The 15,483-nt window shown below is 36.4% G+C and overlaps 1 protein-coding gene across 3 annotated transcripts in view; it reads right to left on the bottom strand.

Moving 5' to 3' along the window:
- Positions 1-15,483, bottom strand: part of LOC115211222 (zinc finger protein 236-like) — a 29,775-nt gene that overhangs the window by 1,439 nt on the left and 12,853 nt on the right. For 2 of the 3 annotated variants that reach the window (XM_029780100.2, XM_036509018.1), the window contains exon 2: positions 7,109-15,072. In XM_029780100.2, the coding sequence (XP_029635960.1) occupies positions 7,934-14,551 (6,618 nt within the window). In that variant the 5' untranslated portion in view covers positions 14,552-15,072 and the 3' untranslated portion in view covers positions 7,109-7,933. Of the gene's footprint in view, positions 1-7,108; positions 15,073-15,483 lie in introns of those variants that run through there. The other variant, XR_005001909.1, reaches the window with a different exon arrangement.

The raw sequence follows: 15,483 nt of genomic DNA, 5'->3' as shown, positions 1-15,483 counted from the left end.
ACCTCTCAGCTCATTTTTGTTTCAATTATGCAGATTACCTGGACCATCATCATCATCATCATCATCGTTTAACGTCCGTTCTCCATGCTAGCATGGGTTGGACGGTTCGACCGGGGATCTGGGAAGCCAGAAGGCTGCACCAGGCTGCAGTCTTATCTGGCAATGTTTCTACAGCTGGATGCCCTTCCTAACGCCAACCACTCCGTGAGTGTAGTGGGTGCTTTTTACATGCCACCTGCACAGGTGCCAGGCGAGGCTGGCAACGGCCACGGTCGGATTGGTGTATTTTATGTGCCACCGGCACGGAAGCCAGTCGAGGCGGTGCTGGCATCGGCCATGAGTCAGATAGTGCTTTTTACGTACCACCAGACCAGGGATCCTAGCTGGTTCAATTCGATTTCGATTTCGCTTGCTCTAACATGTCTTCGCAAGCAAAGGGGGTTGGCATGGGTGCCTGTCGTCGGATGAGGTTCTATATCAACTTCGCTTGCCTCAACAGGTCTTTGTGTCCAAGGGAGGAAAGGCATTCATAAGTGGGCTGGGCTCACTTGTCCTGCCTGGTCTTCTCACGTACAGCATATTTCCAAAGGTCTCGGTCGCTGGTCATTTCCTCAGTGAGGCCTAAAGTTCAAAGGTCGTGCTTCACCACCTCGTCCCAGGTTTTCCTGGGTCTACCTCTTCCACGGGTTCCCTCAACTGCTAGGGATTGGCACTTTCTCACACACCTATGTATTCTTTTATGGTATAAAGCTATGCCTCATGACTATTGGAGATAAGGTATCTCTAATAGCCCTGAGGTTGGACAAGTGTTCTGCTGATGATACCTATTGAGGTAGAAATGTGTCCACAACTGCCCCCCCCCCACTTATCTCTGGACAAAAGCCTCTTTTCATAGTGGCATGTCACCTTCAAAGAATTCTTGAAGCTTGAGATTATTTCTCCCTTCATGTGTGCAGCTGGTCTTAATTGTCATTTGGTAATTATGACAACCTCTAGAGGTGGAGATAAAATTGTAATAAATCAAATCAAATAAATCATGAATATGTTGTATGACATTTGATATACCTGTATTTCTCTCTCTCTCTCTCTCTATATATATATATATAATATATATATATATATATATTATATATATATATATAATAAGATAACAAGGCCATAGCAATGTGATATTCTAGGATATTTATAAATAGAAATGCATCATCATCATCGTTTAACGTCCGCTTTCTATGCTAGCATGGGTTGGACGAATGACTGAGGGCTGGCGAACCAGATGGCTGCACCAGGCTTCAATCTTGATCTGGCAGAGTTTCTACAGCTGGATGCCTTTCCTAACGCCAACCACTCCGAAATGCATATATGTATATATATATATATATATATATATATATTATATATATATATATATATATATATATATATATATATATACACACACACACACATATATGTGTATGTGCATCATCATCATCATCATTTAATGTCGACCTTCCATGCTGGCATTGGTTGGACAGTTTGATAGGACTTGGCGAGATAGAAGACTACACCAGACTTCTGCGCCTGTTTTGGTATGGTTTATATAAATGCATAAAGGTCAGTGTAAGAAATTTTGCATGCTTGCATGTGTAATGAGATGATGGTCTATTAATTATTAAAATAAAATAGGGTTATGTATATAGGGGCCTTGTGTATTTGTGATTGCATATGCTTTTGATATAGACCTTCACACACACACACATACAGAATATGTTTGGTCTTTCCTTTATACATGTTTGCAAGACTGACTTGTACTAGTTTGTGTATGAACAGAGAAGAAATTTTTGAATTTTCTTCTAATAATTTTGCTTTGAATTTCATTTTTTTTTTTAGTAGCGGAAGGGATGGAAACTTATCTACATATATTTCCTGAACATTTCAAGTCATTTTAACTCATTTTAATGTTGTTGGAGTAGCAAGAATTCTTTAACATTCTGTTTATTCTTCGGGTTAGAGGAATTGCAAAAAAAAAAACATCAAAAAAGAAAATTGTTTAACTAATATTGGAAAGTTTAATTTTTTATAGTGTATGGAGGTGTTTTCATTCTCTATTCTCAAAGATCTGTGGAATTAATTGCACCTAATTACCATGGTTTCCAAAGTGATGAGTATTGACCTTCCTTTCAATGGTTTATTAATAGTTAAGTAGCAATAAGAGAAGTGGAATTACTAGGTCGTTGATGCATTTATTATTATCTCTTCAAAATTTTATGCTTGTGGGGCATCTAAAAGAAATTTTACAAGATAGAACAAGACTATTGTTGAACTCCAGTTAGTGAACTCTACTTATAATTCAAAGAGGCTTTTTTTTTTTAGGAGGGCCTACCATGCATACATAAGCATATGTGGTGGGCCCTTCATTACTACCTAACAACTGCATTCAAATGACAATCTGCATTAACTTCATGAACAAAGACCTCAAAAACATCCTTCAATGGGGTTGTTTCAATTTTGTCTCCTCAAAGAAAAAAACAAAAAAAATGTATATCTCAAAAGATAATCATTGTGACTCACCTTGCGTTAACCATGGACAACATCCAATAAGAACCCTCACAATAACTTCAAATGCTAGGCCTCAATATTACTAACGATATCACCTGATGAATACATATCCATAACAAAAACTGTTCTTCCGCTTTGGAGCCAGGAAATAGTTAATCTCTTAATAACAACTAGCCCTCTACAATGCTTAAATTAAGTATTGATCTCACATCTAGAACAATGCTGCTACACAGATATCCTGACAGCATTGAAAACAAGGCAACCCAACTGATTAGTGTATTTGTTATGTTTACATGCATGTTGTCTCCTCTCTGCCTTTTCTACCTTTATGCCTGTGGCTTCTGCTCCTCAGAGTTGGTTGATCATGTGCCACTTCAATTCAGGTACTCCCAATTCATTTGTCATTCTTTCTCTCATTACCCTTATTGTAACCTTCTTTCCAGGTCCCACATTAACCTTTATATCCAGTCCTTTTATTCAAGAAGGTCAATTTTTTTCAGAATTTTTCCCCTGAAGATGGTTTTCCAGGAGCCATTGAGTTGTAACAGATTAAAGCAGGATGTGAATAGCATCAATCCCAACAGTCTCAGACTGTCAGTAAAGATCATGGGCAAAGCTCAGTCTATTGTTGAACCCAGTTAGGGAACTCTACTTGTAATTCAAGGAGGCTATTTTTTTTAGGAGGGCCCACCATGTATACACAAGTGTATGTGGTGGGCCCTCTACTAATGTATCAGCTGGACTTTCTTGCTTATATTTAATGGCTCTGCTTGCATATTCCTTTGAATCCCTATTATTATCATAGCTTATAATCCCATGGGCATATGGCATAGTGGTTAAGAGCGTGGGCTACTAACACCAAGATTCTGAGTTCAATTCCAGGCAGTGACCTAAATAATGATAATAATAATAATAATAAAAATAACAATAATAACATCAAAAAATACCTTAGGAATGAGAACTCAGGTTCAAAATTTCTCCAAGACACCTGATGATGAAGGCTGGAGGGTTTATCAGCTGAAACGTTATGTTAGCGACAAACAAGATGAGGACAAATATCCGTCAAATGTAAATAATGTAAAAGAGAAGATGTCCACCACCACACTGTGTGTCAGAGTGCAGCATGGCCCTCAGCTAGTATAACAGGAAAGATTGATCTGTGGCTCATGTTTTATCATTTGGCTGACTACCTGTATGCCACAAGACGGCTGCATAAAAGCAGACTTACACCACAATAACAGGGCAACAATGGAGCCTGTATGTAGTTGCTTGATCTCATAGAAATAGCAGACAAATCTACCTCAAATTACTCTTTGCCATCATGAATAAAGAAAGAACATATTAAATAACATAGTTTTACACACTGCTATAAAAACCAGATTATCATGGCTGATTATTTTTGACCATAAATCTGTTAGATCAGGGCTGACAACAATCTTCCACAGACAAATTTGATGAGCTTCAAGTTGGCACAAAATGGCACAGTTAGTTTACTCTGTATTTTATTTTATTTTTATATGATTTTGCCCCAAACAACATTTGAGGCCACTGTAGCATAAGGGACTACAAAGAAGAAAAAGGGGCCAATAAATTCAAAAGACATCGACTGACAGAAAGGTTAAAGGAAAACATGAAAATGGTAATGAGTTCTAGGGAGCAGCTGTTTGAAGAAAGGAGCTATAATAAAAAGAAGTTCAACAGAGGAAGTTCAGCAGGAGTGGCTGTGTGGTAAGAAGCTTGCTTCCCAACCACATGGTTCCGGGTTCAGTCCCACAGCGTGGTAACTTGGGCAAGTGTCTTCTACTATAGACTCAGGCCAACCAAAGCCTTGTGAGTGGATTTGGTAGACAGAAACTGAAAAAAGCCTGTCATATATATATATATAGGTATGTATGTGTTTGTTGTTTGTGTCTGTGTTTATCCCTCTCACTATCACTTGACAACCAATGTTGGTGTGTTTACGTCCCCATCATTTAGCGGTTCGGCAAAAAGAGACCGATAGAATAAGTATTAGGCTTACAAAGAATAAGCCCTGCGGTTGATTTATTCGACTAATGGTGGTGCTCCAGCATGATTGCAGTCAAATGACTAAAACAAGTAAAAGAGAGAAATGATGTACCTGAGAAGTTGCTCTTGTAGTCAGGTGAGTAACCCTGGTCACTGACACTCGAGAAGAATTTGAATTTAGAATGCAGGCATGACTGTGTGGTAAGAACCACATTGTTTTAGATTCAATCCCACTGCGTGGCACCTTGGGCAAATGTTACCCAGGAAGACATGGGATGAGATGGTGAAGTATGACCTTCGAACATTGGGCCTCACAGAGGAAATGATGAAAGACCGAGACCTCTGCGATATGCTGTGACTGCGAAGACCCGACAAATGAAGTGAGTTCATAGCTTGCAGGATGGCCTGCTGTGCAAACCTTGGATTGTAGAGTGACCCGCTGTGCTTGAGGAGACCTATTGAGTCAAGTACATCAACATCAAAATAAAAATCAAATGGAAATTGTAGTTATGATACCTGTGCTGGTGGCACGTAAAAAGCACCATCCGAATGTGGCTGATGCCAGTGCCGCCTGACTGGCGTCCGTGTCGGTGATACGTAAAAAGCACCGACCAATCGTGGCCGTTTGCCAGCCTCCTGTGGTCCCTGTGCCGGTGGCACATAAAAAGCATCCACTATATTCACGAAGTGGTTGGCGTTAGGAAGGACATCCAGCTGTAGAAACACTGCCAGATCAGACTGGAGTCTGGTGCAGCCTCCTGGCTTCCCACACCCCGGTTGAACCGTCCAACCCATGCTAGCATGGAAAATGGACGTTAAACGATGATGATGATGAATTGCCCCAGGCCAGCCAAAACTCTATAGGTGAATCTGGTAGACAGACACTGAAAGAAGCTTGTTATCAATATGTATATGTATGTGTATGTGTGTTTGTGACTGCTTGCCATGACATTGCATGAAAATAAGTAAATAAATGTCACTGTTGTATAAGCAGTGTCCTTCATTTCCAATCTTCAGTGAAAAGAAGGGTTGGAATGACAGAAATGGCCTCTTGATGTAGAAAATCTGCCTCAATAAACTCTGTCTGACCCATGCAAGTATGGAAAAGTGGATGTTAAAATGACAACCACCACCACTACCCATTTCTTTACTACCTACAAGGCGCTAAACACAGAAGGGACAAACAAGGACAGACAAATGGATTAAATCGATTATATCAACCCAACTGCGTAATCGGTACTTTATTTATCGACCCCAAAAGGATGAAAGGCAAAGTCGACCTCGGTGGAATTTGAACTCAGAACATAACGGCAGACGAAATACCGCTAAGCATTTCGCCTGGCGTGTTAACATTTCTGCCAGCTCGCCAGCAACAGCAACAATGAGGAGGACTTTAACTGGTTAATCTCCTTGCTAGAAGTAGTAACCATGACTCCCTCATAGCACACCCATCTTAAAATTGATTATACGATTGATTAATACAGCCCAATTACACAATATTTAAAAGGGTAGGGACAATTATGGTAAGAAAGTATTTGAAATTCTGTCTGCTTGACCAAAGTTGGCTTGGAGCTAAACAGCAATCCTATTTTTGAGTCTATGAGAGAACACTTTATGTGGTTGCTAGGCCTGTTGGAAACAGCAGCTAAATCTCCTTAAAATTACAAACTACTTCTTCAAAAATAAGGACATCTCTCTATATATAAAGCTGCAGTTGTCTGTGTATGGCAGGTTTGGTAGCCTTCAACTAACACTATCTCCTCCAAGACCTTGCGGCGCAAGTTGACCAAAATTGAGAGTATGATAGAAGGCTTGCTCTTCCTTCCATAGAAGATAAAATTCAAATCGGACCATGTTAACACCAATAATTATTTACATCAAAAAGGTGCTTTTTTTTCTATGAAAATCCCTATTTTTTACGATTTTTTTACTGCTGTGTCGCCATTTTTCGGTGTATTTCAACCAGAAAAATGTTCACTTAAAGAGAATAACAAGCTACATAATGCAAAATTTTTACTTTTCAAATAATCCAATTCTAAAGGGTCGAAACAAAACCGAGCGACGCCGGGCAATACTGCTAGTATTAGATAATGTAATCCTAGATATACAATGTTTGAGAACATAAAATAAATGGGAACTATAGAACTAGAATGATTTTGATCACAGATCCACCTCATTAGGACTCACATGAACTCAGCATTCTTGTTTTTCCAGTAGTCTTGTATTTATGGTATAATTTGTCTCTAGTGTGAGATCTCACAGGAACTATAATGAAGGAAGATATAAAAATACTGTATTTACAAATTAATAAGGTTTGTACATGATGTGAAGCATGAAAGAGAAAAAAAATAGAAGCGTCCCTTTTTTCTACTGCTAAACTGTTAATCTAGGATGAAGAAAAAGTAAAATGAGGAAATGTCTTTTAAACTATGAACCATCTTCTATTCTCTCTTTTCTTTATGAAACTTCATAGAATGTGGAATTTAGCTTAATTAATTTGTGTTTCGAGTTATGCTGCATCAACAATTCCAAAGAAGGATTTTAAAAAAATGAATAGATAAATAAAAGGATTTTATTTTATTTTTATTTTGTATAAGAAAAAAAGAAATAAAAAATCTTTAAATTAAAAATTAAATATGCTGGTTAGACTTTGTCTAATCAAGAAGAAATTCTCTCCCCTTTAATGACAAGTTCACCACCAGAGGGAAAACGTATGTATAAAATTTAATCTCACCCACTTAATCCATGTCAACAAGGAGATACAGAGGTAGTTTGTTGATTTATAATTGTTATTATTATTTTCCTTTTTAATGATGATCTGCATGGGATTCAATATAAACAATTTAGTAGATAAATAACCAATCTTTTGGTAATTTCTCTTTAAAAAAATACAGATGAATGAATTCTCTTATTCCAAGAAACATAGCTGTTGTTGTCGTACAGGCTAAGATTATTAGCCAATGAATGAATATATATATATGTGTGAATGTGTATATGTCCTTGTCTTGACATTGTGTGGAGGCTGTAAATGAGTGTCACTTTATATTTCCTATCTCCCATGAAAAACAAGTCTGGCCATGGAGAAATATTACCTTGATTGGAAACAAGTGAGAGTTGGTGACAGGAAGGGCATCCAGTTGTAGACAATCTGCCTCAACAAATTTCATCTCACCCATGAAAGCACAGAAAAGTGGATATTAAAATGATGATTATAATGACATATTCATACACACACACACACATTTTCATATACACATCTGTGCACATACACACATGCATGTACATTCACATACACACACACACGCATTCTAGAAATAATGAAACTGTGGAACAAAATTTCCCCCATACCAATAAATAAATATATACAAATATAAAATAAAGAGTTCTGTTATTGTATAGCATTGACATCTGTTCCTGAAGAGGAATCTTTGTTTCTCTTTTGGTGTTCCAGTTTTAAGTGCCTGGCTAAAGAATCTGATCTTGCAAATCGGTAATAACAGAAGTGACAGCTGTATGGCTTATACCCCGTATGTGTTCTGATATGGTGACGAAGACCAGTGACCTGGCTGAAGGCTCGTGAACAATAATCACATTCATAAGGCCTTTCACCAGTGTGTGTCCGAGTGTGAATCACAAGGGCGGAAGAACTAGCAAAACTTTTACTGCAGTACTTACAAATGTGCCTTTTGTGACCGAGTTTAAATCTAGTACCGTCTTTGATGATTAAAAGAGAGTTGTTATTGGTTTTACTGCAAGTAATATTGCCTCGTGTACCCGTCGAGACCACATTAGTGTGGTGGGGCAGGAGATTTGGGGAAATCATATTAGAAAGAACACTGGTTGTTGTGTTAGTGTCTTCTGTTTCTGTAACCAACTGGTAATTATCAGCATTTTTCTCAATACCAATCTGGGTTTGACTATCATCATCTATCAGGTTCGTCAATGAAGAGGGGGCTATTTTTGGATCAGTTCTTGAATTGAATTCTTGTATTTCAGTTACATTCTTGTTTTCCATGCATTTTTCTTTGGTTATATTTGAGAGTAAATCAGATTCCATTAGATCAATGTCTAATTCACTTTGTGTTTTTTGTTCTAAGCTCTCATCACTGAGGTCTATAAGATAACAAGTAGGAACAGGACCAGAGATGGTTTTATCTGGATTGGTTGCAGTTTCTTTGCTAGCATTTATATGATCTTTTAGGTGCTTTATTAACAGGTGTGAATTAGAGAATTCTTTGCAGCAAATATCACAGGTAAGATCATTTTCATATTTTATTGTTGTATTTTGTTCAGGTGAATTACATTCAGAATCACTTATATTTATTGCCATCTCTTCCAAAACAATTGTGTCAGATGACTTGCCTGGTGTGTTACCAGAAGACTGTAGTAGGCTAGTATTAGGAATAGAATAAGAACTATTCTGCATTCTTTCTTCAATTTGGTCACACATAGTCTTCCTATCAATGTGATTATCATCATTCAATCGAGAGTAACTAATGTATTCTTGGAAGCATTCATTCAGATTATTCTTAACATGGTTGTCTGATGGCTCCAATACAAATAAATCTCCAAATGAATTTGGAGTCATCATTACAAAATCCGTTTGATTAGGATTTTTACTAGAAGAATGTTCCGGTGACTCAATGAAATTCGATTCCAGTTGATTGGAATTTCCTCCATTCATCTCCCTTTTTCTAGCTGCTTCTTGGTTTGCATCTGATTCTAAGGACAAAGGAGATACAAGGCTTTTCTGATAGTTACTCACAGAATTCAAATCCTTGGCTGTTTTTAAATGCTTGTGTCTTATGTGCCGACCCAAAGAATCTGACCGAGCAAACTTCTGAATGCAGTATTTACACTGATATGGCCGCTCTCCTGTATGAGTTCGGACGTGATGCTGGAGTCCGACTTTCTGTGTGAATGCTCTGTCACAGGTTGGACACTTATATGGACGCAGGCCGGTATGTGTGCGTTGGTGCACTTTTAATGCCGACTGAGTAGGAAAACTTTTGCCACAAAACCTACAAGAATTGCTTCGGTTAGACTGTTCCGTTATTTCCCTTGCACTCATGTTGTCATTATCTGTGAGAGATATGTAAGAGGCTTCATAACTTTTCTCTTCAGTTACATGAAAATCTTCAGCAAAACCCTTCAAAGAATTCATCTGAAAACTTGAAGGGAAATTCTCAGGTGTGATGCATATAACATCATCATCATCATCATCATCATTATTGTTGTTGTTATTATCTTCAACATTGCCAACATCTACATCTTTGAGATTTCTTTCTTCACTAGTGCTAAGATCTTTCTCTATGATTTCATCAACACTTGTTTCTTTCAAATCAAAGTCCGTTTCTGTAATATCTATGATATTTTGAAAAGAATTTTGACTTCGGTCCATTTCTTGACCATCTCCATTTTGCTCTAACCTGTCTAAAGGAATAGTTTCAACATTTTCTATATATTTGAGATCAACATTGAAATTAGGGTTGCTTTCATCTCTATTCAAAGTTGAATTATCTTCTGTCACCATACCAAGATCATACTCTTTTAAAAGATGCAAAATGCTATCCCTTTGCAGACAATTTTCAGGGAATGATGAAACATTACTAGACTGAAATGTTAAAGCTTCTTTGGACTCAGAAATACTAAGGGAATCTTGAGATGAATTCTTATTTTGCTCAGGCCCAGATTTTAGCAAGATATCTGTTTTAATATCATTTAAAATAATTTCATTGCTATGACTTAACATTAGATGTTGCAATAAAACATCAGAATTTGGAAACAGACTCCCACAAAATTTACAATCAAAAGTTTTTATCTGCTTGGTAGAAATATCTTTCGAAGGAGGCAAAGACAAGTCTAACATGTTGCAATTTTTAATATCCTTATCGAAATCAACTTCCTTGTGGATATCTTTCAAAGTAATATGATCCTCAGAATTTTTCTTTGAGTCAGGTTCCTTCACTTGAGATGAAAGAAGCAAAGGATATTCTGATAAGTTAATCAAGTTTTTATCTTGTAACATTGGTTCAATCATTGTACAATCGTTTTGCATATCTGTCTCCATGTCTAACATATCTGTACTATATGCATTCCTTAAGTCCCTTACTAAACTTTGGTTATTGGAGAGGGTTGAAGCTTTCTTGGGCTCCTCTTTCGAACCATTTTCTCTTGCACATTCTGAATGTTTTAACCTGGTATGTCGAACCAATGAATCAGATCGAGCGAATCTGAAATGACAAATTTGACACTCGAATGGTCTCTCACCAGTATGTGTGAGAATATGATGTTGAACACCAGATAACTGACTGAAACCACGGCCACAGTGCCCACATTCGTATGGCTTTTCACCAGTATGGGATCTGCGGTGAATAATCAAAGCCCATTTGCTATTAAATGATTTCTTACAGAATTCACATTGGCGCTGTTTGTTTCTAGTTTGCTTAGAATCTTTGTTTAATGGAGCAGTGTTGCTGTCGTTATCTTCTGTCTTACACTGGTTCAGATCCAACAATGGTATGGATATACCAGCATCGCTGCTATTATCTACAAAATTAGAAACCTCAGAATTAATTCCATTTGTCTGTGTACCAAGAGGGTTAGTATTTGGTTCAAAGACATTGCGAAATTCTTGCTCCTGGTTAGTCAAGCAGAAAGACTCAAAGCTACTATTGTTCTGGCTGACGATATCTGATATTTCCTGTTGATCCTGCTCAAGTTTAATTTGCAAAATATCTTCAGAACTGTCCTTGTGGTTATTTATAGTGCCTGCATTGTAATTAGATTGGCAGAAAATGTTGGCTTTAGAATCAAAATCATCTGGAGAGTTTTGAGTAACTTCAAGTTTTCTATTCTCTGTAGATTCCCAAATATCAGAAAGGTTTTGATTGATTTTCTCATCCATGTTCATTTCTATGGTTTGGGTATTTTCAGAAAAGTCACTAAGATAAATACGACAAACATCTCTGTCATTATTATGGGTGATTACCATTTCTACAAGAGAACCAAATTCATCCTCGAAGGAAAATTGTGACAGCTCACCTTCTCTTTTACAGTTTTGTTTCAAATTATGCTGCTCACTCATATGTTCAGCCAGTAATATGGTATTGTTAAAGTTCATATCACAAAGAAAACATTGATATTCTGTATTTACCTCACACACATGAGAAGATAACAGAGTTTTGTCGTTAAACACTTTTTTGCATGAAGAACATTTCAACTGTAGGTTTGGTTCATTGGAAGGACTAAATGCATTTCGAACTGGTTCAAAGGTTTCAATTTCAATATTGCTGAAATTTCCATCATCTCTATAACTACTGCCACTTTTCCATGTTGGACTGAGATCATCAGTTCCCAGTTTATCAGCAGTGCCAGCATCCTCTTTAGAAGAAGTATCACAGATAACAGCAGGAACAGGTTCATCGTTAGAAACTTCAGATTTTATAACGACTGATGCAAAATTTACCTGATCTAAACTTGAAGTATTGTCACTTATTTCTTGTACATTATTTGTTTCAGATTCAGAAAGCCTGACATCCTTTGCTGAAATGCTTAAATTTTCATCAGTGCTGCTTGAACTAACATGATCTTTCTTAGTTCTATTTATCTGTTTCAAATGATTACCTTTTGTGTTAGAGTGTTTTAAATGCTGCTGTTTCCAGTGACGAGCCAAGGAATCGGATCTGGAAAATTGGGCATTACAGTTTCCACAAGAGTAGGGTTTTTCTCCAGTGTGAGTACGCAGATGGTGGGTAAGACCAGTCTGTTGAGTAAAGGAACGGCCACAAAACTTACACCGATAAGGTCTAACACCAGTGTGGATTCTTCTATGAACTTTCAGCACCGAGAAACTAGAGAAAGTCTTGTGACAGAAATTACAAGGAAGGTTTCGTTTTTTCCCATATTTTCCTGTGGTATTTTTAGAATTGGTGGAGGGCTTCAAGCAGGATTTAACAGCAGGTACATCTTCATTTTTTTCTGGGAATGAAATGACATCAAATTCTTCTTCATCATCAGTTATGTAGATAGGAGAATTTGTGTGAGTGATTTCAGGTCTCTCGATATTCAATACTACCCCAGAACTCAAATTACTGTTGCTAAAGTCTGTAGACTGTACGTGATGCCTACCATAATTGATTTCATCAGAAACTGTTATTAATGGATCGAGTAACAGAGTGGAATCAACAACTGAAACATGGTTGGAATTGTTATTATTTCTAATAGAATATTCATGAATGTCAAGATCATTAACATTTTTTGCAACCAGACGATCATTTTCAAATAAATTATTGCTTTCATTTTGAAGTACCACTTGCTTAAAACTACCAGATTTTTCAAAAAAATGCTCTGAATTAGGATAGCATTCAGGTGGTTTTCTTAATTGCTTGTTATAAACAGGGGCTTTTTTCTTCAGCTTCTTGTGTCGAAGTTTTGTGTGCCGCAAAAGAGAATCAGATCTAGCGAATGCATAGAAGCAAATGCTACATTTGTAAGGTCTTTCTTGTGTGTGAGTCCTATAATGGTGCCGCAAACCAGTTTTTTGGGTAAATGAACGACCACACATTTTGCAGACATAGGGACGAATGCCAGTATGAATTCTTTTATGAATGTTCAATGCAGACTTACTCGCAAAACACTTGAAACAGAAGAAACACTTGTGATATTTACCACCACTCTTTGTATCAAGATTTCTTCTGTTGGCATGTTGGTAATTATCTAGTTTATTGTGAAGCTTAGATTCTAGTTCTGAGGAAATACTTATATCACTGACATTTTTAAAGTGTATATTGTCCAAATTATTAGTATAACTTATATTTGGGTTATAATTACATCTTTTATTCACTTTAGACTGCAGCAAAGATGTCTCTTCAGTTCTTTTATAATTTTTCCTAGAATTTTCAGATATTTCATTTTGAGGAACTGAAATTCTTTGGTGTGCTGCTTCAGAATACCTGAATTCAGGTAAATTACAATTTGAAAACGAATATTTTTTATCCATGGATTTAGTTCTCAATCTTGGAGATTGTATTCTAGAATGTGTATATCTTTTATCTCTGATGAAAGAATCAGTTACTTTATTATGAGAATGCATTTCATCTGGAAACTTAAGACGTGAATTTTTAGAAGAATCATCAGTAATATGTACATCTGAATTAATTCCTAAATTTGAAGACTGAAATTCTGTGGGTGCATCAAGAAAACCATTGAGTATAAAACTAGAGTCTGTTAGCTGAGAAGTAGTAGGATCTGAGTGGGAATTATTATAATAGCTAAGCAGTAGCTGCTTCTTTGATATTTCTGAAGTCTTCTTTTTTCTCTTTACCAATCCATTTTGAACGCTTGAATGCCGCTTCTTTATATGTCTGGCTAAAGAATCTGAGCGAGAAAATTTAAAATGGCAGATGTTGCAAACGTATGGCCTCTCCCCGGTGTGAGTACGAATATGATGCTGGATTCCAGTCATTTGAGAGAATGCTCGACTGCAGAATGGACATTTGTAAGGACGCAAGCCGGTGTGTGAGCGTCTATGAATAACCAACGCAGAACTGCTCATGAATTCTTTGTTGCAGAACTCACAGCGATGCTTTTTGATGGATTTTCTTGATTTAAGAGAAGAATGTTTATCTGTGGACATTTTGTTGCTGTGACTACTTATTGAAATGTCAGTTACAAGTTCATGGACAGGATAAGATATAAAAAATAAATGCTCTGAATTTGGTTTATTCGCAATGAAAAATATCACAAACTGAATTGATACCCTGGTACTGTGCAACTTGTCTGCATTTTTTAGCAGAGGAATTATTGCTAACTTGTTTTCAAAAGCAATGACCAAGTAGAGAGAAGTTAAATTCCAACCATTTCTCTTTGATTCAAAACTCAACTGGAATAACAAGATAACTGTTTCTTGTAACAATATTTGCTGACAGGATTTTCCAGAAGTTACCTGATGATGGAGATGAACTGACAATTTGAATTTAGGTAAATATTCAACTATTTTGTGCATGGTTCTATTCTTAATGATAAAGTCATATTGGGAAAATCCAATGCAATTTCTAATAGATGCATCAGTAGTGTTTCAGTTGCACAGTAAATACACTAAGTTTTATATAGAAGATATCTAAGCAGCAGCAAATTTTTAAGATTTTTCAACACAAAGGTAAATGATTTTTGTCCACAATCAGTTTTGGAAATTTTCTGTCAAAAATTTTATTTCATGTAGATTTTTTAAAACAAATTTCAGTGTTTTAATTGTCAAAATCTTCTGGTTTTAAAAATATTTATTTAAATTATGAATGAAATTCCATGAAAGATAGAGTTGTAAATCCTCAAAAATTTATATTTTTTGATATTCTTTGCACATGTTTTTCTTAGAGGTTTTGTTTTCTGTCTTTTTGATGATATTTTTTCTGCCTTTTAGATGATAATTCGATATAAACTTGTAATCAAAATTCTTTTCTTCTTATATTTTCTTGAAGACACAATCTTCAATTCATGCCATGTTTTCTAATAACACAATTTATGCATCTGTAGAAAAATAAAACAAACATCAATATAAATATACTACAAGGGAGGTCATAGAAAATTTTAATTACATCCCCCAAAATTGACATTGAAACTATTTTTTATTCTTTTACTTGTTTCAGTCATTTGACTGCGACCATGCTTGAGCATTGCCTTTAGTTGAATCAAATCAACCCCAGGACTTATTCTTTCTAAGCCTAGTACTTATTCTATCAGTCTCTTTTGCTGAACCGCTAAGTTACAGAGACCTAAACACACCAGCATCGGTTGTGAAGTGATGTTGGGGAGACAAACACAAATACACAATATACACACACATACATATAAATATATATATACACACACACACACACACACACATATATATATATATATATATATATACATATACACATATATATGACGGGCTTCTTT

The sequence above is a fragment of the Octopus sinensis genome, linkage group LG1 (assembly GCF_006345805.1).
Source record: "Octopus sinensis linkage group LG1, ASM634580v1, whole genome shotgun sequence".
Lineage (NCBI taxonomy): Eukaryota > Metazoa > Mollusca > Cephalopoda > Octopoda > Octopodidae > Octopus > Octopus sinensis.
Note: the sequence above shows the minus strand (reverse complement) of the source record. Positions and strands in the feature narration are given on the sequence as shown.